This window comes from Etheostoma cragini, chromosome 20 (genome assembly GCF_013103735.1).
Source record: "Etheostoma cragini isolate CJK2018 chromosome 20, CSU_Ecrag_1.0, whole genome shotgun sequence".
Lineage (NCBI taxonomy): Eukaryota > Metazoa > Chordata > Actinopteri > Perciformes > Percidae > Etheostoma > Etheostoma cragini.
Genome location: NC_048426.1, coordinates 13,698,908 through 13,721,716, shown reverse-complemented (window position 1 = coordinate 13,721,716; position 22,809 = coordinate 13,698,908). Strand labels below are relative to the sequence as shown.

The 22,809-nt window shown below is 40.0% G+C and overlaps 3 protein-coding genes across 5 annotated transcripts in view; 2 read left to right on the top strand and 1 right to left on the bottom strand.

Moving 5' to 3' along the window:
• The window catches only part of hif1aa (hypoxia inducible factor 1 subunit alpha a), a 16,722-nt gene extending 6,923 nt beyond the window's left edge, over window positions 1-9,799 (top strand). The window contains exons 2-15 of the mRNA XM_034858784.1: window positions 1,135-1,325; window positions 3,168-3,319; window positions 4,020-4,104; window positions 4,730-4,839; window positions 5,650-5,852; window positions 6,070-6,176; window positions 6,658-6,805; window positions 7,009-7,301; window positions 7,406-7,608; window positions 7,711-7,833; window positions 7,939-8,186; window positions 8,271-8,370; window positions 8,467-8,557; window positions 8,657-9,799. Coding sequence (XP_034714675.1) covers window positions 1,135-1,325; window positions 3,168-3,319; window positions 4,020-4,104; window positions 4,730-4,839; window positions 5,650-5,852; window positions 6,070-6,176; window positions 6,658-6,805; window positions 7,009-7,301; window positions 7,406-7,608; window positions 7,711-7,833; window positions 7,939-8,186; window positions 8,271-8,370; window positions 8,467-8,557; window positions 8,657-8,820 — 2,218 coding nt within the window. The 3' untranslated portion in view covers window positions 8,821-9,799. The remainder of the gene's footprint in view (window positions 1-1,134; window positions 1,326-3,167; window positions 3,320-4,019; window positions 4,105-4,729; window positions 4,840-5,649; window positions 5,853-6,069; window positions 6,177-6,657; window positions 6,806-7,008; window positions 7,302-7,405; window positions 7,609-7,710; window positions 7,834-7,938; window positions 8,187-8,270; window positions 8,371-8,466; window positions 8,558-8,656) is intronic.
• Window positions 9,596-15,311, bottom strand: LOC117936052 (serine protease HTRA2, mitochondrial-like). Of its 2 annotated transcripts, none has more exons than XM_034858827.1 (8): window positions 15,292-15,311; window positions 12,462-12,666; window positions 11,626-11,820; window positions 11,320-11,352; window positions 10,826-10,934; window positions 10,639-10,708; window positions 10,441-10,536; window positions 9,596-10,274 (listed from the first exon to the last, which is right to left on the bottom strand). In XM_034858827.1, exons 2-8 carry the CDS (start codon window positions 12,528-12,530, stop codon window positions 10,109-10,111), a joined length of 738 nt encoding a protein of 245 aa, XP_034714718.1. In that variant the 5' UTR covers window positions 12,531-12,666; window positions 15,292-15,311; the 3' UTR covers window positions 9,596-10,108. The 2 variants fall into 2 exon arrangements, with proteins under 2 accessions (XP_034714718.1, XP_034714717.1); XM_034858826.1 differs by lacking the exon at window positions 15,292-15,311 and adding an exon at window positions 13,378-13,838.
• mis18bp1 (MIS18 binding protein 1) lies at window positions 14,769-22,809 on the top strand. Of its 2 annotated transcripts, none has more exons than XM_034858751.1 (16): window positions 14,769-15,774; window positions 15,874-16,008; window positions 16,087-16,388; window positions 16,638-16,711; window positions 16,874-16,995; window positions 17,163-17,253; window positions 17,568-17,689; window positions 19,335-19,492; window positions 19,617-19,683; window positions 19,766-20,627; window positions 20,750-20,928; window positions 21,533-21,666; window positions 21,783-21,922; window positions 22,008-22,095; window positions 22,201-22,255; window positions 22,569-22,809. In XM_034858751.1, exons 1-16 carry the CDS (start codon window positions 14,907-14,909, stop codon window positions 22,664-22,666), a joined length of 3,495 nt encoding a protein of 1,164 aa, XP_034714642.1. In that variant the 5' UTR covers window positions 14,769-14,906; the 3' UTR covers window positions 22,667-22,809. The 2 variants fall into 2 exon arrangements, with proteins under 2 accessions (XP_034714642.1, XP_034714641.1); XM_034858750.1 differs by having other exon boundaries at window positions 21,527-21,666.

Genomic DNA, 22,809 nt, shown 5'->3' with positions numbered 1-22,809 from the left:
AGTTCTGAAGGCAAAAGGGGGTCCAACCCGTTACTAGCATGGGGTACCTAATAAAGTGGCCGGTGAGTGTATATTTTAAGTTTTGGTCTTAAACCAAAAGTGCTCCCTACTCTGGTAAATCTGTCTGAAACTATGCCAGGTGATTGGACACATAGTAGGCTGATTTCAGTCAGCCTTTCAATTGAATTGTTAGAGAGCCTTAAATAACTAAATGGCCTTGGTCAATGCTGGAAGTACGTAACGGATCAATTTCAATTAGGTTTACATTTTTAACCCAAGGACTTTTGAACTGCCATCCATTTTGTTGTGATGCTGCTTCAGTGTCTAAATGCATTTGAGGTTATGAGGTTGTGGTTGTGAGAGAGATAATGGTAAAAAGCCAGCAGCAATCAGGTTGACTATTGCAAGTATGTTGCCAATTTAGCAAATGTATTTATGTTCATAAGAGCTTTAAACATGCTCACCAGTACAAATCAGTACTTAGCTTAAAAACCAAGGTTTGTGCCAACCATTGTTTTAAAGAAAGAGACTGATTTTAAAGGGGCTTTCAGTCATTGTGTCTTTTTTTTAAATAACACTGCCAGGTATTAATATATTGTTTACTGTGTGGTGAGAGCCAGGCCTTGCATAACTGCCTGGAGAAATGCTTGATCTAACATGGGGAGAGCACGAGCAGTAAGCAGTATTTGAAGGTGTCACTCACTGTGTTTGTGTGTGTTCTCTGTGTTAGTGCCAGTTATCATTTGCTTCCCTGTAGATCCGTTCAGCCAGACTCGTAAATGTCAGGATGATAAGTGTCACACTGTAGCTTGGCTGTGCACCAAGAGACAGGCAGAGAATCCATGCCCATTCTCCCATCCAATCACTTTGAGGGGGCGGACTCCATTTCTTTTGGTCAGCAGCCAATAAGACAGTTGCAACAGCCATGTATGTAAATAAATCTGACGGTCCAGACGGCAGCTCGGCTGTGAGCTTGCTTGTTGCAGACTCCAGCTGCTGCAGCCTCTCTAGTGACAGGCCAGTGACCGACCAGACTTGATAACACACACTCAGTTGGGAAGGAGGAATGTCCGCTCTTGTAGTGTGCATAGTTTGTGACCAGGCTGTGGCTGACCCATCACCTTTTTCCCATAGGGTGAGCTCGGAGCGGAGGAAGGAGAAGTCGAGGGATGCAGCACGAAGCCGGCGTGGAAAGGAGTCGGAGGTGTTCTATGAGCTGGCACAGCAGCTGCCCCTGCCCCACAGCGTCAGCTCCAGCCTGGACAAGGCCTCGATAATGAGGCTCATCATCAGCTACCTGCGCGTGAGAAAACTGCTCAGCACTGGTCAGTATCTGTAGTTGTTGTACCTGTCAGTGGACAGTTAGGCTTGGCCCTCAACCTGTATTTAAAAAAAAATTAAGTTCTGGTCTCACAGTGACAATTACATTTTCATTGTGTTGTCAGAGGCAGCTTGAGATTGGATTGTTTTTTTAATTTTTCCAGATTCTACATTTTAATTATTTTGTTTTTTTTGCACTGGGATAAACTACAATTAAAAGAATGAAAAGAATGCTCAAAATTCTTAGGATAGCATTTTATTCCATATCAATGCATTGGGAACACTGCACATTCAATTCCTAATCAAAACCTGACCAAAATTATGTTATACCTTTTACAGAAAGTAAAGAAAAAGGAACATAAGGCTGTTCAAAAAATAGCAGTAATTGCATTTTTCTTTACAAATTCAAACATTTACTGTATAAACTGAAAAATGTTTACAAGGGTTTGCTTTACTTTGAATCGCTGCACTAATATTTAGTTGCAAAACCATTATTTCTGGGAACTGCTTCACATCTGTGTTGCATGGATTCAACCAACTTCTGGCACCTTTGAACAGGTATTTCAGCCAAGGATGATTGAACTACATTCCACATTTACACTGCATTACTGGGTTTTGCCTCAAAAACAGAATTTTTGATGTCACCATACAAGTGTTCTAAGGGATTGAGGTCCGGGGATTGGGCTGACCACTCCATAACATCAATCTTGTTCATCTGGAACCAAGAATTTGCTCGCTTACTGGTTTGTTTTGGGCCATTGTCTTCTTGAAAGACCCATTTCAAAGGCATTTCCTCTTCAGCATAAGGCAGCATGACCTCTTCAAGTATTTTGATGTATTGAAACTGATCCATGATCCCTGGTATGCAATAAATAGGCCCAACACTAACATGATTTTTGCACAACCATGCTTGCTTTAGTGTACTGTGGCTTGAATTCAGTGCATGCAGTTCCTAGACCCAAAAAGATTTTTTTTTTTCTCATCAGTCCACAGAATGTTGCGCCGTTACTCCTTTGGCCAGTCAATGTGTCCGTTGGCAAATTTCAACCTACTCAGTACACATCTTCTTTTTTTTTTTTCTTTTTTTTTTAGCAACGGGACTTTGCAGGGTCTTTTAGCTGATAGCTTTGCTTCACATAGCCTGCTTTTGAATATAACAGTACTTACAGGTAACGTTAAGTCTTCTTTGGTTTTCTTGGAGCTGATCATTGGTTGAGCCTTTCCCATTTTGGCTATTCTTTGGATGCAATTTCAATGCATTTGAAATCATTTTGGCTGAGCAACTTATCATTTTCTGCACTTCTTTATGTTTTCCCCTCTCCAATCAACTTTTTAATCAAAGTCCGCTGTTCCTCAGAGCAATGTCTAGAACGACCCATTTTGCACTGTGAGTATTTCAGTGTGAAATGCACTATAACAGCATTTGCTTCCTTCCTTGAATATGGGCCATTATTGACCCCTGTTTCTTCATAGAATCAATCACCTCACTACTTGAACACAACACTGCTATTATTTTGAACATGCCCATTTCAATTACAGATTCAATTACACAGAATGCCATGACTGTTGGGTCCGTTGATTTTCTATGACTCTACAGCACTTACAAGTAAATTATTTGCCATGTAGAAAAATCCCTTTTACCAAAAGAAATATGATTTATGAGGTTAGGGATGTTGTACCGCTATTATTTAAAACACAACTGTATATGTGCGTGTGTTTTCTGTGTGTCGCAGTGTGTTGCCCTGCAAATATTTTCTTTTCATAACAATTTCCTCTTGTTTTTATTTTCTTTCCCTACTTTCCTTTTTGTGTCTCCTCTCTTCTCCCTTCTATGTTATCTCCTCCAGCTGAGCCAAGGGCAGAGGAGGAAACCGAGCTTGATACACAGCTAAACAGCTCCTACACAAAGGCTTTGGAGGGCTTTCTCATGGTTCTGGCTGAAGACGGAGATATGATCTATCTCTCTGAGAATGTCAACAAGTGTCTCGGGCTAGCACAGGTTGGTCTGATATGATCTACTTTTTAGGCTTACACGATTCTTTGAAAAATATGAATCACGTTATTTTTGCTTAAAATTGATTGCATTCTTGATTCTCTGCCATGATTTTATTTTTGACCATGACAAAACAATTTGGAAGTACCAAACATAGATTTTTTTCGGCACCTATAGCACATTGTGAATAACCCCAAGCCTGTAAACATAAAGGCTTCATTGACGAGACTGGAGAGCATTGCAGCGATTGGGAGTGCTTTGAAATTTATTTTATACAGTATATGTTTAAAAGTCACAGAAGAAGGTAATCTCTTTTGTGATGCAGTCTGCTTGTAAAATTAAAATGAGAATCAAAGTTGTTTTTTTTATATACATTTTTTATCAAAGTTCTTTAAAAATGAAAAACCAAAAATCAAGATTGTGATATTATAATGATTAATCGTTCAGGCCTACTGCTGTGTCTCAATATTAAAAAAGGCCATGGAGGAAAGAGTATACGATTCATGGGAAACAGCAGAAACTAATATATGGTTACTGTTAAGTTTCCACATATAATGCCCAATAAATAGACACAATACACATTAGGCCTTTATTGAAAAAAGTTAGAAGTCACCACAAAATGTCTACCAAGAACAACTAAACTGCTGCATGTACATGGTAAAAGGTAATGGTAACTTACACAGTGTTCTCATTCTTTCTGCTGAAGTTTGACCTGACTGGACACAGTGTGTTTGACTTCATACATCCCTGTGACCAGGACGAGCTGAGGGAGATGCTGGTCTATAAAACAGGTGAGGGACAAATACAGTGAGGAGTGTCCCATTTTAAGACCTCACCAATTGACCGAATCGGGCACTGTGTCAGATCTGCCAGTACTCCAATCAACACTGAATTCATTTCACTCTGTCCTGGCACATTCAGACCTGGAGGCTGTCAGAAGAAGTTATTTTCCCACTTCAGTCCTAAGGTCAAAGTGATTAGAGTTGGCGAGTGTTTGGACCTTTCACTCAACATTACTGGAACAGTATGCTACATCACTGGCACATTTCCCATTTTGCTTGCACTACACATTTAGCATTGCTTTGAGTATTGAATTTTTCTTTTTTTGGTATAATTTCAATTAAGTCAAATTTTTAAGTGAAATAATTAGGCTAAAGCGTCCCAGTTATTCCGATTTGAAATGTGCATCATCACATAATTAGCTTTTTCTCCTAAGCACTTTATAGTTTCACGGTTGCAAGGGGTGTTGACTCCATCTCTTTTATTTACGTTGCTGTAGCTGACCACAGTGCTTTACAGCTTAATGTCTCCTCAGAATGCACAGGTGATCTGTTGGCAGTTGTCAAACATTTATAATAAGACACTGGAAAAAAATTAAATTTAATGAAACATCTCTTCTTGTTGGTGTGATTTCAGGCCCCAAAAAGGCCAAGGAATCAAACACAGAGCGCAGCTTCTTCCTCCGAATGAAATGCACTCTCACGAGCAGGGGCCGCACTGTCAATGTGAAATCAGCTACATGGAAGGTAGGCCGCAGTGGAATCACTGAGGAAATGCTCTCCCAGAAATGTATCAAAAACAGTACTAATATTAGTATATTCTAAATATGGGTGTATATGTGAAAAGTATTATAAATGTCATTGTATTTGCTGTCATTTCACCACGTGCAAGTACGCTTATCCACACTGAGGTTGTTAGTAATGTCAATCAACTTTCAGAAAACATCTTAATCGGAAATATATTAATCTTTTAATTTTATTAACATTTTAGAAATTAGGTAAATGTCTGTCTTCGTGGTTGTAGGGCATGCCAAAACATGAGACTGTGTAATGACAGTTATTGTTATTGCCACGGCCTCAGCCCGTAAGACGGCAAGTAAGTAAGTAAGTAAGTAAGAAAGTATGTACATATAATCATTTTAGTATAAAAGTATTTTTAAAATGTGCTGATGTTGAAGTCCTATTTGAGCTCAAATGCAAAAACGCGAAAGATACAGACTGCATTACAGCGGCTGTCTACTTCAGCATTAATCCAATTACTTAATGTGCAAAGGAAATTGACCATCATGCTGGTCTTTATACAAATATATATATATATATATATATATATATATATATATATATATATATATATATATACACACATACACACACACACACACACACATAATAGGAACTCTTTATTAGATGTAGCATTATTTGAATAGGTTATGAACTTAAATGAGAAAGGAGCTGAGCCTAGAACTCAATTGTGATAATTATGTGTCTGATGCATTAGGAAACATTTTACTCTCCTTATATAATAAAACTGTTATGATTCCTGTTGTCACTCTCTAGGTGCTCCACTGCTCGGGTCATGTCCGTGTTTATGACAGCCACACTGAGGAGACTCCCAACGGGCACAAGGAGCCACCTGTTCCCTACCTGGTTTTGATCTGTGACCCCATCCAGCACCCCTCCAACATTGAGGTCCCACTGGACACCAAGACCTTTCTCAGCCGACATACAATGGACATGAAGTTCACGTATTGTGACGAGAGGTGAGTTTGCCCATCTGAGTAAATATTAAAAAGCTTAACATGGATCTATTCAGCGACTTAAGCAAGCTGTGTAGTACATTTCATTGTCTATTATTTCCAAAGCCCTCACTAGCATAGACCTACAGAGCCACCTAGTGTTTATTTTAGATACTACAGCAGCATAGTATGTGTGTCAATTAAAGAATTCATCTATTTCTTTTTGTTTTTGCTTGTCCAGGATCACTGAGCTCATGGGTTATGATCCAGAGGACCTGTTGGATCGTTCTGTGTATGAGTACTATCATGCTTTGGACTCAGACCATCTTACCAAGACTCACCACAACCGTAAGTGTGATAAACAAGAGTGCATTGATTTAAAATTTGTTCTTAAGTCCACAACAAATTCCAGCTGTTATTTTTTTTCTAACCTTTTAAAGGTCCCATGATATGGTGCTCTTTAGATGCTTTTATATAGACCTCCTTGCCCCCCTAATGCCTTATCTGAAGTCTCTTTCACAAAATTCAGCCTTGGTGCAGAATTACAGTCACTAGAGCACCACAATGAGCTTTCTTTACTATTTGCCATTTCTGAGTCTGTAGCTGTTAAGGAGAAGGAGAGGGGGGGGGGGGGGGGCAAAGTAGAGAAAGGAGAGAGAACTTTGCCCCTTATGACCTCATAAGGACTAGGCCACTTGGGGACCATAGGCAGGCTGAGGGAACTCTTATTAATGTTAAAAAAAACCTCAAAGTGAAATTGTCATGCCATGGGACCTTTAACCAAATGTCTAAATGTATCTTTTCTCTATTTTCTTTTCTTTTCTCTTAGTGTTTGCAAAGGGCCAGGTCAGCACAGGCCAGTACCGGATGTTAGCCAAGAGAGGAGGCTTTGTGTGGGTGGAAACACAAGCCACTGTCATCTACAACAACAAGAATTCCCAGCCACAGTGTGTTGTCTGTGTCAACTTTGTGCTTAGGTACTATAAATGCTCTTCAAAGAGTGTTTTCAGAAGAAATTGTAATGTTGAAATGAGTTTGTGTTTTTCCTGAAGTGAAGTAAGATAGCTAAAGAGTTGGCTTGTACAAAAACAGATTACTGCCAGTATTTCTGTGGTTATTTTCATTGCTATTGCAAAATACTCAGTAAACTCAATCTAACGGCTGCATAACTTTGTTACAGTGGCATCCAGGAGGAGAAACAGATCTTGTCTCTGGAGCAGATTGAGGATGTGAAGCCAGTGAAGGTGGAAGAAAAAGCTGTGGTTGAGAGCAGCCAACCCAACATGTCTCCAACCCTGCTAAAGGACGAGGAGAAGGGCCCAGAGCTGGATGTGATCAAACTGTTCACTCAGGCGGTAGAGGCCCAGCCTTTGGCTAGCCTGTATGACCAGTTAAAGGAAGAGCCAGAAGCCCTCACCTTGTTGGCCCCTGCTGCAGGAGACGCAATCATCTCCTTGGACTTTAGCTGCCCTGGTTTGTGGCCTCATATACACACACTTGAACTTGTTCAACAGAAGTCATAATTTATGACCTGCTTGATTGAAGCCATTGAAACATCCCATTGTCTTTTGGTACAGATTCAGAGATCCAGCTGCTGAAGGAGGTCCCTGTCTACAACGATGTAATGCTACCATCCACTAGTGATAATTTGGCTCTGCCTCTTTACCCTCTGCTGCCCGGGGAGCCTCTTCATGTTACCACAACCAGCTCTGAGGATGCCAAAGCTAAGAGCTATGCTCCAGCCCCGTCCACCACATCAACCAGCCAGAGCTCCACAGAGGTCAGGGTGAATTATTGTGATTTTGCCATTTAGACAATGCACTTCTTTCTTTACTTGCTATTTGTACTGAAAAGGGAATGACCTTTACCTTCTTATATTTAGGCTGACAGTCCGCTGGACTTTTGTTTCCCCATGGACTCAGAGATGAGCTCAGATTTCAAACTAGACTTGGTCGAGAAGCTGTTTGCCATTGATACAGAGCCGAAGACCCCCTTCAACACACAGGTATAATATCAGGAGATACTGTGGATTTCACTGCATTTCAGTCAAGTTAATTATTTAGTACAGTAAAAGGTAAAGTAAAATGTCATCTTTTTTTCTCCCCTTAAGACAATGGAAGATTTAGATCTGGAGATGTTGGCTCCCTACATCCCCATGGATGATGACTTCCAGCTGCGCAGTCTGAGCCCAGAAGAGCTTCTATCTGGTGGACCAGTCAAATCCCTTGAGAGTTCTCCAGTCCATGTCACACAGGACATCAACAGCTATCCTAGCTCCCCATTCAATGCACCAGGCAGTCGCACAGCTTCCCCAGCACCCCTCAATGCCCCTAATCCTGCCATCGTTGTTGCTAAGAGGTAAAGTCACCCAAGTTCTCCATATTGTATTTACTGCTTTATAGTTCTGTTTTGGGTTAGCTGACCACTGTTGCTATGCTGCAGGACCCCACAGCTGGACAAAGAGGTCTCGCTCAGGACCCTGGCAGCTCAGAACGCACAGCGCAAAAGAAAATTGGGTGACCTAATAGAGATGATTGAACAGGTAAATCCTCAACATCCAAACATGGTTTATATAGATCCTACTTTATAATTACAGATGATGATTTTGAGTATTTCTATTTGATTATTTTTTTTCCAGGGAACTTTGCCACAGGAAGAAGTGGAGCAGGGCAAAAAGCTGAGAGCCTCCGATTCCGGAACCACCAGGACCATACTTCTGCTGCCTTCAGGTGATTAAACTAAACCATGTGGTACATACTTTAGACTTTTGCTTGATACTAAACACTAGCAGAATTACAACTCTTACCTATCTTGTTTTTTTTTCTCAGATATGGCTAGTCGTTTACTGGGCAGCACGTCAGAGGGAACCAGTTCCCTTTTCACTCTTCCGCAGCTCACGCGCTACGACTGTGAGGTTAACGCCCCCTTGCAGGGTCGTCAGTTCCTGCTGCAGGGAGAGGAGTTGCTGCGCGCTCTGGACCATGTCAATTGAGTCAATGCTTCGCCTGCATACCGCTGGACACTACAATTTCTTCCTGAATATTGTCTCTCTCTCTCTCTCTCTCCACGACCCCTAACCTCACCGCTCCTTATTTATGTATCTGTATGAGTCTGACTGTAGTACAGCTGCTGTTTGTGCACCTCATGTGATATTTGCAGCATTCCACCATGACAAACACCATAGCAGCTAGGGTGCAAGGGATTCAGGTATCGCGAGATGTCCAATTGTCGTTTTGTTTTTTCTCTCTTCCGGGGAGTCTCTCTCAGCACACAACGCCTTGACAGATGACCCTTTTCCAGCAGGTCACCACAGACCCTGGCGCTACTGCCAGCAGTGTATTGTAAGCTTGAGTCGCACAATTTATATTTTCTTAAAAAGAAAAATATTACCAGCAATATATATTAAGCCTTTTTAAAGTTGTTTAAATAGGATTTAAACTATTTTATTTTTCCTCCCATACTTGTATGTTGTAGTACTTGTACATAACAATTTCTTTAGTCCAGAAGTATGGACATATTGTTTAAACCTTAGATGGTTTGAATGTCTCCATTTAATAGCTATCAGTCTTTGAGGTAAATGCATTTTATTGTGTAGCAGTCCAGTACATGTCACTTTATACTTTACTGTAAGTGTGTGTTACTGTACATATACCATGGACAATTTTACTCATTACTGTCAAATGAAATTGAGTAACTGCTTAACTTTGTTTGCTTCCCATCATAGATGATTGACAGTTTTCTCTAACATATAGTGAATTCATGGTTTGGGTTTTTACTGTGTGGCATACTCAACAGTTGAAAATAAGTGGCTTATTTATATTTTACTTGTGATTGTCATGGTAGCAGCGCGAGTTGTCAAACATGTTTGCTCAGTTAAATGGTTGTCAGTCTAATACCATTGATCCATGCCATATTGTTGGTCTCCCATGCTTCTTATTGCCATCTTAACATTAAATGGCTTTAATAAAGTACATTGTAACAGTTTACAAACACTGAATTGTGGGCTGTAGAAACCATTCATGACATGACACATGACTAGTTTTGATAGTTTGCCAAGTAAGAAACATTTTGTAGATGTAGAAAACACATTTTGTTTAATCTTTCATTTATTCTAACACTGCAGTCTTGTTGCTGTAATGTTCTTTCCGATATCAACAAAACCTTAACAAGTCATCAAATACTGGAGGTCAAACTTGTACATCAAGACACAAACTAATCATGTGACCGTCTGTTCCTCAGGTTAACTTTAAGTCAAGAAATTAAATTGTATAGTAATAGTGTCACTCTGTACACTCTGGAGTCATTTGCAGTCGAAGCAACTCGTCTCCTCTCTGCACCACCATGGTGATTTTGTCACTGCTGCGGACAGCCTGGTAGATCTCTTCTGAGGTTTTCACCTTCGCTCCGTTAATCTCCAACACAATGTCTCCCGGTATCATCCCAGCTCTGAAACAAATGGCAGTACCGAAGGTTAGCAGCAACATAGCATACAAGCTAAATCCCTTGCCTATTATATCAAGAATGTCCATGCAACAAGGGAAATACACCACCCAAACTTCAAGAGCAATAAGGATCCTTCCCCACCCATCCAATAGTCATTGGATCTGCTTACCTGTTGGCCGGGGAGCCCATGATCACTCTGTGAATTAAGATGCCATGTGTCACATCTGGGAAGGATGAGTCTCTTAACTTCAACTCTGCAATGATGCTGAACCAAAGGGACAAAAGAAACATCTGGTTTAAAACACAGCGGTGCCAGCGCTGATGTAACTCCACTCTGTTTAACCGTTTGTGATTGATAAGCATTTACCTCGGCGTCAGTGTCAGCATCATTACGCCAATGTACCGTTGCTTTGGCTTTGATTCACCAAACCAAGTATCTTGAATAAGATGCACAAAAAATGTGTGTAAACATTTTTTTTTAAATAAGAGAACAGTTGGATGCTACAGAGAATATAGGAGACCAAAAGACGTGATGTGTAGCTTTTGATTCTTACTCTTTTTTTTTGCTGCTTGATCAAGGAAAAGTCTCAGGCGATCGGATGGAATAGCAAAGGAGATCCCGGCAGTGACCTTCATGGTGTTTATACCAATGACTTCACCATCCTAATTAGAGGACAGATAACATATCTGGATAGCGTTTTGTGCACCAAAATGTTATTTGGTTGCCAAAGTCCAGTAACGCGAATCTAAGTAAAACTGCTGCTGTTTTGACAGTGGTGATGTTTCCAGTTGTTTGGTAGCAACTTTGAACACAAAAGTATTATGCTAAACACACATCATCCCTACACTCAAATTATCAGTTTACATACCTGTGACAACAAACACAAATTAAAAACATCAGGGTTCCTTCATCTAAAATTAACAACTGCAACTAAAGTGCAAAAAAATTAAAATCCTCTGTCCATTCAAGGATCACACACCAGAGTAACAACAGGTTCAGTGACATGTGAATGTGATGATGAACATTTAAACCAGACCTGTGACTCACCAAGTTAATCAGGGGACCTCCAGAATTTCCAAACTGCAAAACATGACGTTAATATGAGACATCTGAGTCACATTAGATGCTCTCCACAAGCATATTTCATCCTGATCTATTTATCCCTTTTTGTCCTAACATTCATGTATATAGGTCTATCCATCAGCATCAGGCAACGTGCAGTCAAAGCAACAAGTGTACCACCATGGTGAATTTGTGTCTATCTATCTATCTATCTATCTATCTATCTATCTATCTATACACACACACACACACACACTATATCCTTAAACAGAATGATTGCAGAATACTCACATCAATGGCTGCATCAGTCTGGATGTAATCCATGTTGGAGTTGGACAGGCCCAGCTCCTTACTGCCTCTTTGTACTGAGCTGACGATTCCTGATGTGATTGTATTCCGTAATGCAAACGGGCTTCCCATGGCAACCACAAACTCTCCTTGTCGAATATCAGACGACTGACCAAGGGTGAGCGTGGGTAAAGGATTCTACATGTCAGGGAGAAGGGTATGGAGAGCAGTTTAATACATCGTCAATGGTAGGTCATTCATACTATCCAAACATCAGAGCTTCCTATTTTTTGCTGCAATGACCCAACCATGCAAGTGTCTTGCTCTTTTGTAAAGATGCTGGATCCCCTTTCTTCTACAGTTCTGCTTTTCAAATGGGGAAAACAAGGGACTATTTATTTAGCTGTAGTAGTCTTTCAGCAGACAGTATAAATCCCAGCCTTGTAATTCTCAGGCAAAAGAGTCACTTAGAAGTTGTACAGGAGGTTTAATTGAGACTAATGTGTGAATGAAGAATGGAGGTTTTCCCATTAAATGCCATAACAATATTACTAATTTTGATCACATTGTAGGCTGGAGTTGTTCCCTCCTTATTGCTGAACCTTTAATAGGGTATTATAAACCTTATAACTATTGTTATCCACCACTAGACATTTCCATGGTTTGTTGTTTGTAAAGAAACTATTTGTGTTTAGTTTTTTTCTCTTAACCGTATTTATTTTTGGTTCTGTCTGTTACAGTGATGATCTGTTGAACTGTCTCTGTGCTTCAGCCACTATGATGGAAGCAAATGTGGATGTAGGGAGGTACAAAATAAAGTAAGAAAGTAAGTTGCTCACCCTCGCAGTAATTTTGATGGTGGCAATGTCTGCCGCTGGATCGACATCTTGCACAGTGGCATTGTACATCTCCCCGTTGGTGAGCTTCACGCGGACGCCTCTCTTGTTAGCCACAACATGAGCATTGGTGACGATGAGACCATCACTGCTTATAATGAAACCAGAGCCATTTGACACTGGGACTTCTCTTCCTGAAAATGGGTGTCTGGTGAAACAGTAAAATCAGTTGATTTTATTCAACTTGTAAGCAAAATATAGGATTATAGTTTAATCCGCAGAGAAGAAAACCTAAACATTATTTTAGTAATTAACAAGCAGGCAGTTTCAGCAAGATCCTGTAAACTCAACCCACCTTTAGAAGAGAGAACAGAACAATCAAACATTCCCTAACAAAGTTCCAGTTAATCACATTACCACAAAACAGTCCCAGCCCCTGAAAATCATGGTTATGACAAAAGACTATCTAGTGCTATAGCTCAGTATTCCCCTAATCCCAACTTCACAAATAATAACAGTTCCTTATTTTTCCTGTTTTACATTAAAGGTTGTGGATTTCTAGTTGCTGATTTTCCTAAATTAAATATATTATTCATGAGCTCTGCAATTTGTGATGGACCTTTGTCAGTTTAGGTTTTTTTTAACCATTAACCATTCAACCTTTATCACATTCTTGATTTTGATAAGTGTTGTGTCCCTATGGTATTTAGATTTAGATTTTTGATATTTAGGTTCACACATTTTGATAGATAGCTACTAAGTTATGCGAAGTCAGTGTATACTGCGAGGTTAACACTAAAGGAATGTTTTATGAATTATAAATAATAAATACACATTTTAAGTGGCAACATCTGAAAATTTGGTGTAAAACATGCTACAAATTCGTTTTCAACTAATGACACTTTTTCAGTCGACTCACCTGCCTACGATTTCAATGTACACGACAGCTGGAGTGGACTTTTCGACCACATCTGCAATAAAGTTGTATTTATACCGGGGACTATCAGGTTTAAAGGGAGAAGCACACTCAGCTGATGGGAGAATCAAGTTAAGAAACCGCCCGGAAATGGAGACTCTTCCATTCTTCACTTTTTCCTCTTTTTGACTGTACACAAGTGCCGCACCACAGAGTCCCAAACCCACCGAGAGGGACTTTAACAGAGGTGAGCTGCTGTTGTCCCGACCGCTTTTTCTGTCCCAGTCCACCGGGGGTCCCCTGTCCAGGCTTGTGTTCCCCTCAGCTCCCGTGTGGTTCCATATCAAAACAGAGGACACCCGGCTGACTTTCCTCTCTGCCAAAGAGTTAAATCCACGGTTCTGACACCGATTATGTCTCCTTAGTGCTGAGAGGAAACACCTTTCGAGAGGGGTTGCTGCCATGTTGCATCACTTCAGTCACCGGTTTGAGACAGCTAAACAACACTTTATATCAAAATATGTTTACAGTAAAAACAAAAAAACAAAAAACGCTGTTGAATATTAGATTAAAACAATTCAGTACAAATAGTTCCTGGTGACCAGCCAGCGACCACAGACACTTAAAGAAAGCCAGCGACAGCTGAGAAATCAGCAACCCCCGGAAGTTTTGACTTTGACACCATACGAGCCTGCGCAGTACGCCTGTTCTATTTTTTGTTGCACTTTAATTAGGCATTACATGTCGTATTACTGCCCTCTAGAGGAAAGAAAGGGAAACAAATCTATAACTTAAAATGTAAAACTAGCTTATACTAATAAATATTACTAAGGTTAATTACAATATATAAAAGAACAGTTGAGGGTAAAACATATTTACCGTATGAGGTGATGTCTGTTTACATTGAACATTATTTCATTTTTTTTCTTTTTCATCTTTAAATTTTACAAAGATGGTAAATATTGGCAAACCACAGTTTGGCATCAGGAGAAAAAAAAAAGGTAAATAACAAAAATCCTTTCTATGCAGTGAGTATAGAATAGCTTGAGAAAGAAAAAAAAACAAGGACATAAAAAACCAACGACATATATTAAACTATATCTAAATAAATAAGTTAGAAGAGTGGATTAAAATATAAACATCAAAAACAAAATACAATACAGACAAGATGAGATGGGCTAAGGCTATATAATTATAATTCCTTAAAATCTTGCAGTAGATCAGCTATATAGATAGTTTCCTTACTATTAATGATTTGGATAGACTCACATAAAAGTTTCGAAATTCACTTCTGAACTTAACTGAAGTAAAAGCTGGTCGCGATTTAGCACATTTTTCTTTATGGATATGAATTTAACATTCGACAAAATTAAATGTCGGTTTGGGCGGAAGTGACATACGTACTCTGGCAGTACGTCACATATTACTAGCCAAACGCGGCGGTAATGAGGGATTTGAAATTTGCGGGCTAGCGAGCTAGCTATGGGCTAGCATACTATGTATAAGTTGTGTTTTTCTTTTTCCTGAGAACCATGGCGTCGTATCATCATGTATTGCAACAGACAAACAAGCGGTTTGAATCTCCTGCCAAGGTGTTTGCTAAGCTTAAGTCCAAAGTATGCTCGAAGGAGGGGACTTTTAGAAGTGACGACCCGTCGTGTAACTTTAACGTTAGTAACGTGACCGAGAAACAAGGAGCCGTTTTTAAGTCGCCCAAAAAGGGAACAGAGAGCACCTGGATAGCCGAACAGCAGAAGGAGAATCAGAGGTATGGTTCTTATCGCAATCAGGCGCAGGCCTTAACTCTTTCCCCCATTTCGAGTCCTCAGAAAACCGTCGGATACTTGTTTTCAGACATTAGCAGCGATCATATGGAGGAAATGCCTCCTGGGACAATAACGGAACGTGGATGCACACCAAGAAAGAGAACTTTCCTTGAGTCAACAGCTGTGTCTTATCCCTCCTCTCGGGGAAATAAAACGCAGATCCAAACAGAACCACCTCAGATCAGAGACTCGGATGGTTTCAAGGTGACCAGCAGGACTCCAGTAAAGATACAGCCAGTAGAATCTGGCCATGTAAGCAGTGAATTAGAGGATGGGTGTGCTCCTCTGGACAAACTGATGTTTCCAGCCTATATGTTGTCCCCAACGAGGAAGAGGTTGAAGAGAAAATGGGAGCCTCAGGACTTTATGAAAGTGAGCAGCAGTACAAAGGAGGACAGCAATGGATCCATAAGTCAGCCACAACAAAGGAAAACCTCCAGGTCTGCCAGTGAGGATAAAGGCACTTGCATAGAGAATTTAGCTAATATAAGAGGATTATCTGATGACCCGTCAGACATGAACCAGTTCACCCATAATTCTGTGTTCTCATCACTAAGACCCATCGCAGTGAAACGTGAGCTATTATTTCAGTTTTTTTCTACGTTAATCTCTATTCCTTACGTCATCATTTAGGGGAAGACATTAACATATGCCTCTTTGCTGTTTTGAACAGGTTGTAATGTTGATGTGGAACGCATTCCTCCGATGTCTCCAGCCAAGATGTTTGCTTACATGAAGGCGAGGGAAATCAAAACGGAGCAGCATGAAGTTTCTAAAGCCAGCAGCAACTCAAGGGATCCTTTTGGGGGTGTGTGCTATTAAGTGGACATATTATTTTGTTTGCGTATTGCATAGTTTCGTTTATGTTTTCACTCCTTTTTAATAGGTAATTTCCATCAGTCCAGAGACACGCCTCCCTTGACAGCTCCCAACATGGGTGAGATGAGGGACATTGCTTTTAGTAGTGTTCCAGAAAGTGTGGTTCCTGTCAAATGGTCCAGAGTACAACCTGCCAACTGCCAAGCAGACACGGATCCTCCTGAAGATGTCCTGAGCCCTGCTCTGTCGCCACAACCTGTTTTGCTAGAGGACCCGCTTGTTCTCAATACTCCACGGATCTCCATACCGAAGAAACAAGAGGCTGTGTTCAAGCGAAATAAATGTCCTCAACGCACGAAATTCCCAAGTGTGAGTTGAAACATATTTAAAATGTTGACCTCCCTAAATGTAAGTCTCTGATAAAAAATTAAAATGGATATTAGGGAAATTAAGAGGCTTATTTTATATAATGTTATGCTAAATCAGACCACTGGTCAGTTCAAGGATTGGATTTGCAGGTACAGTTTAAGATCGAATGGGAAATTAAAATCAATTGTCTTCTTTTTGACAATTTTTTTCTATTGTTCCTAATTGGACCTGTGTTTTCCTCTTTGGCAGGAAGGTGTAATTTATCTCCAAAACTGGTTCCTGAGGAAGAATGACCACGGCCTGTTTGTTGATGGAATCCACCAGTAAGTGTTTTTGACTCGTCATAAGCGAAATAACACATTTTTAAGTTGCTTACTCAGCTACTGACCTATGAGACGGATGTGTTCAAGCTTTGGGATCTTTTAAGATTTTTGTGTGGTTGAATGTACATTCTGGGATTTTCTTTACTTGTCTTTATTACCCAGGGCCGACAACATACAATGGCACAGTAACCTCGTTGTGGAAAGGGTTTCCAGTTCTGTGGTGAAGACTGTCTCAGGCAGTGTTTACGTTTTGGTTGGCAAGATGAACAGGAGGGTTGACTCTGGTAAGCCCAATGCTGTGTGGTTAGATATTTTTCTCTGAAAATATATTTCACTTTGGTAGAAGGAAATTAAAAATACATAATAAATATAGCAGACTTTCACATTAACTGATCCAAATGTTAATACAGTGTGGGTTAATACTCTTTTACATGAAACTTTTTGCCTGCAGATTTTCCCAAGTGGCTTTTGAAGAAATTTGCTAATGGTTTTCCTCCTGACTGGAAGGCACTTTATGAGAGGTTTTTGTCTGAGTCAAGAGAGTAAGAATATTTATTTCAGATTTCTTTAAGCTGTTGGGGATGCAAACGTCTTGGGAGGGTTATCTGAGATGTCAAAAGAAAAGCAAAAAAGATAAAGTTCCTAGCTTTCAGGTGTGTCAGTTTTTGACTGCTCACATGCCTAAGGGAATCTTCTCTTACATTACCGTTACGATAATCATAATTGGCTTATATAACCTTTTGTCTTTGCTGGGGATGTTGAATGAAATTAAATTACCATTGAGTCAAACTACTCAGAAATGTTTAGTTGTTAAAATTCCATGTTTTGAAGTGAACTGAATTTTGTTTTGTTGTAGCAACCCCAGCAGGGAAACGAAGAGGAACAGCAAGGGGAGAAGTATCTTATCAGAGACAAAATCTGAGACACCCTCCATCATCCATTCTGTGAAGCAGCACAGGCAAAAGTCTTTGAAGACATGTGAGTAATACAAGATAAATGCTTTAGCTAACATCCTTGCAAATAAATTCTCTGTACAAGAACTTGTTACTGTTCTGAGGCCTCCTACTCCAGTTATTCATTTGGTTGAGAGATCTTTTCCCCTTGTTTTGTGGTTAATTCTGATTTGTACAACAATTTGAAAAGGAGTACAGAAGTAAAACTTCATATTGAATAACAACACAACAAAGAGTCTACAGCCTATGCTCTCATGAGGCGTACTGTACATAAAATAGGCAGGGTGGTGCTTTGAGTTATGCTAATGTCAGCAGGCTAACATGCTCAAATTTATACTACTGATGAAAATAAGCAGCATCCTCTGGGGCTGGGAAGTGAAGCCAATGTGGAAGTGCCTTAAACCTCCATTAATTCTAATAGCCAGCAGGGTGTGACTTCACTGGTTTAAAAAGAAAAGAAAAAGACTGAATGTATAGAAGTCTATAGGAAAATGACCCTCTTCCGCATTGATTAATTACTTCAGGTAACCTTGTTTGGGAATGTGTTAATGGTCCCAACTGCTACTTTCAAGTCTTCTTCATTACAGCAAGAAATTTATTTTGGAAATCAGGGTTACATTTAGAGTATAAGACGATATAGCGGAGTATGCTTTAGGTCGTGGCTACCTTGTGATTGACAAGTTGCTACCAGAGCAAACCGTCAAACAAGATAGAGGCCTATCTATGTGTATCCAGAGCACGGTATATTTAAATAGCCATAAAAGTTTGACCCTGCCTTTTACAATGTGTTTTGTAACGTAACATTTTGGTCATCTAAACATTTCTTGTTCAGCATTCGTTTTTGACTAAAGACACTCTAAGGAGTTGGTTGCTAATTTAGTTTCAAGCTTGTTTTTTTGTAAATGTAAATTACAGATTGGTAATGCTAGAAAAGATGGTCTAGAAGGAGGGGCTAAGGCATATCTTGCCTGGAGCTTTGACCGAGGATACATGACAACACCCTTCCTATAATAAGCCGTTGCTAACTCCGCCCCTACAGCGACAAATTCACGTGACACTTTAGAGGAAAGGACGTCTCGTCCTTTGTGCCCTCTCTCCTCCCGTGATTTCCGTGCGTCTCTCCCATCCTTCCTCAGTGGGACGGACTAATGCGAGAAAGGGAGGCAAGTGTAGGATTCGGTGATGCAATTTAAAAACCCGGGATGCACATCAAGTGTCCACAAACCGATAGGTGACGTCATGGTGGCCACGCCCACTTCTTTTAAACAGTCTGTCGATGACGAGCAGTTTGTTAGCATGTTTACCATTTTAGCTTAATATGTATGCATGCTAATATCAGCACAAGGTACTGCTGAAGTTTTTGGGAATGCCATTAGTTTTGCAGGTATTTGTAAGTTTTGGACAGTTTTGATCTGATGGCAATGCCCATGCCATCAAGTCAAGGGATCATCAATTTTTTGGGATTCATCCTCTGCGGGCCATGAATGTCTGTACCAAAGAATCCCTCCAATAGTTGCATTTTAAAACTGACAGACAGAACATTACCATCTCTAGAGCTGCTAGTATGGCTAAAAATACAATCTCATATTATTAGCCCAACATTGGCACTTTTTATCTTTTGGTAGTGCATTGATCAATTTATATTACATTTATTTTCTCCTCTTCTTCAGGTAATTCCTGCCCACCTGCCCTGCCTTGTTCTAAAGTATCCCGAAGTGGTCGCACGATCAAGCCTCCTCTGGAGTATTGGAAAGGAGGGAGAGTTATTCTGGATGCACACATGAATGTTACCATCCATGAAGCTTATGATACATCAATCTGCATCCCTGTAAGCACCTGAAGTTGAGCTCATAAATTACATATTAATCCAGAATATTTATTTTTTGAGTATTTACAAACAACTGTTATTTCTGATCAATGTGACCTTTTCTTTTTTTCAAATCTCACAGGAGGTCACTACGACGGTGTCTATGAGGGCATCACACAAACCTGCCCGTGTGTTCCTGCCCTGCAGTGAAGGTACAGATACCGGAGCTTTAGTTTTAGTACTGTGAGATAAGTTGTGAGTTGCATGCGGACCAACTGTCTTCTGTGTTTGCAGGCCTTCAACAATGTGAATCACCCAGGGACGTAGAGGCATCAGTACCATTGAGAAGGGTCAAGGCTCCAGTCCGCAAATGCAACAAATCCAATATTAAACCTGAAGAGAAGCCATCTTATTCACCTGAAGCTCCTGCAGAAACGCTTAGCAGCCCTGAAGAGTGGTCTGGCAGACAAACAAGGTCCAGTCGAAGGCGTCCAGCTACAGTACAAACATTGTATGTGGACAATGTCCCTCAAAAGCAAAGTAAATCCTTAAAGTCTTCAACAAGGAGGTCAAAACAACAGACGCATGCCAGCCCTGAAGAGTGGTCTGGCAGACCAATCAGGTCCAGCCGAAGGCGTCCAGCTACAGTGCAAACATTGTATGTGGACAATGTCCCCCAAAAGCTAAGTGAAACTGAAAAGTCTTCGACAAAGAGGTCAAAAAGGCAAACAGAAAACACCACAGGGACTTCACTGAGAGTCTTGAGCAGAAAACGGGCTGTCAAAGCATCCACAGAATCTGTTAATGAGACAGCATCATCAGATGAGCAGGTCATTGGGAGAAAGAAGATGGGGAAAGAAGCGCACAGGAAGAGAGGCACGAGAGTTCTTAACAAGTCACAACCAAGTCACATGTTTCCATCAAGTGATTCAACAAACGCCTCTGAGGAGAGTGAAAATGAAATGAGGAAGAGAACCAGAGTAACAAAACAAAAAAATCAACAAAGCAAATGCACCAATTCAGCATCACCTGCAAAGCCTTTGCCTAAGTTGACACAATCCAGCAAGAAACCCAAGGCAAACCAAGGCAATGCACCGATTCCACAAGAGCAAGATGCAGACAAGTGGACAGAGGCAGAGCTTATGAAGCTACAAGAGTAAGTTTTTTAGACCTACAGAATGAGAAAGTAGAATTATGCAGAATTAGTTACATACTGTATATAAATAAATAAAAAACTCATGGCTCGCTGATGCATATGTGCATGTTTGTGTTTCCCAGGGCTGTTTCCTATTATCCTAAGCACTTGGCAGGTTACTGGGAAAAGGTGGCGAGGGTGGTTGGAACGCGTTCTGCAGAAGAGTGCCACTCCCAGCATACATCGCTGGGAACCTCCCAGACTCCGGCTAAGAGAGCCAAGAAACCCCAAAAGGAAAAGGTGGAGGCACCAAAAGATCCAGGTAGAGACATTTTAGTTTGGGATGTAAGTACTGCTATCTAATGCCACATCCCCAGATTTGACTCAGGTGACATCACTTGAGGCAGATTGTCAAGCGGTGTTCAGCTCCATCTTTAGCAAGAGTGTTGTAGTAGTAGTTTTGCAATAGTACTCTCCAAACCCTGTAACCACACTTTTGGTGTGTAAAATTGGTGGAGTTCCCCATAAATGTGGCTGTAATTTTATAAAATTAATAAACCCAATTTGTAAAAGGGTTTAGTCCAAACACATGATATTGAGCAGAAGTGCAGATGAATTGCTGAAAGTGCCAGTGGAGTGGACAAAAAAAACAAACTTATTACAATTTAGCCCAATTCAATCCAACAGCACAAACTTTACTTTAGAGGGAATGATTGTTTTTTCCGATAAAGAAGTAATCTTTACAAAGGTAGTGTTACTATGGTGCTATAGTATTGTATTGCATTATATTGTACATGTTTGCTGTATTAGCTTTTTTTTCTTAAACCTTCTTTGAGAACCACAATTATTCACTTTTTTTTTTTGCAAAAGAGAGAGCACGTTTAACTGCAGAGATCTGAAAAGCTATAATTTATGTCTAGTTACAGATCATCCGGTGATATCTGCCCGAGTGGGAACCTTAAAGAGAAAGCAGCAGGTGCGTCAGTTTCTGGATGCCATGCCCAGAGAAGATGTTGAGGACGTTTTCAGCTCTGCGGCCATGCAGAATAAGCGCTTTGAGGTTTGTTTCTTTCTGTTTTTGTATTTAAAAAAAAAAGAAGAAAAAAAAAGTAAATTTATGATTATACACATAAAATGAGTGATAACTGTTCCTCTCGTACCTATCTTAATGGATAGATGCCCTCCATATGTCCGAGTGACCACGACTTTACGTTATCTGACATGGAGCCACTGACCCCCATGTCAAAAGTTTTCCCTGAAGTGAAGACTCCTCAGTGTCTGCATATCACTCCTGGCATGATGGGTTCTCCAAACAGGTGAATGAAGTTGACTTATGCCTTCTGGCTAGTAAGACCTGACTCCAGTAAAATTGCCTGACCTACCGCTTTCTTGATTACAAAGGAATAATGATGACAAGTATGTCTATCAACTCCAGAAGAGGATGAAAAAAAATCAGTTTAATGTCTGCAAACACGCTCCTTCTTCAAAGGTACTTATTCATAAGTGTTAATTTCTGAGATTATTATCTTAAAATCTAATATATAGTAGAATTCTTTATTAGAAAAATAACAATTTAACTCTTTATTTTTTTCAGAGCTTTACACCCACGCCATCAACTAAACAAACAATGAGAAGATGTGGGAACACAGGTAGGATTCCTGACAAATGTGCAGGGGAGGGAAAAAATAAGAAAAACCCTAAAATACAAAACAATACCCCTAGCTAATACTAAATTGAAGTCTATAATGCTTGTATTTTATTAACACAGGTAGAGCTTTTCAACTTGATGTTCAATATTAGGCTGTACAAAAAAATTAAATTAAATATATCCACTACTGTATGTTGCTGTGTTGGACTTTCACGATTTAGTTGAAAACATTTCAAAAGCTGTAATTGAAAGCTGGAAACCGTTATTTCTACACCTTATTTGTAACACAATCTGTTTCTTTTCTTTTTTACTAGAAAATGACACCTTTGTTGTTTGGGAGATGTTCCCAGGAAACGATGGCATGCTTTCTGAAAGCGAGGAAGAGGATTTTTACTTCTCAGACAACAACTGATTGGAGCTCATGTCTTTTAAAAAACCAAAATCAAAATTTGTTCACAGGAATTCAAATCGGTATTCAATTCAAAGTAGGAGAGATGGGACTTTTTTCTTGTTGAACTCATGAAATGTTAACAATAAAACATCTTTCACATGTAA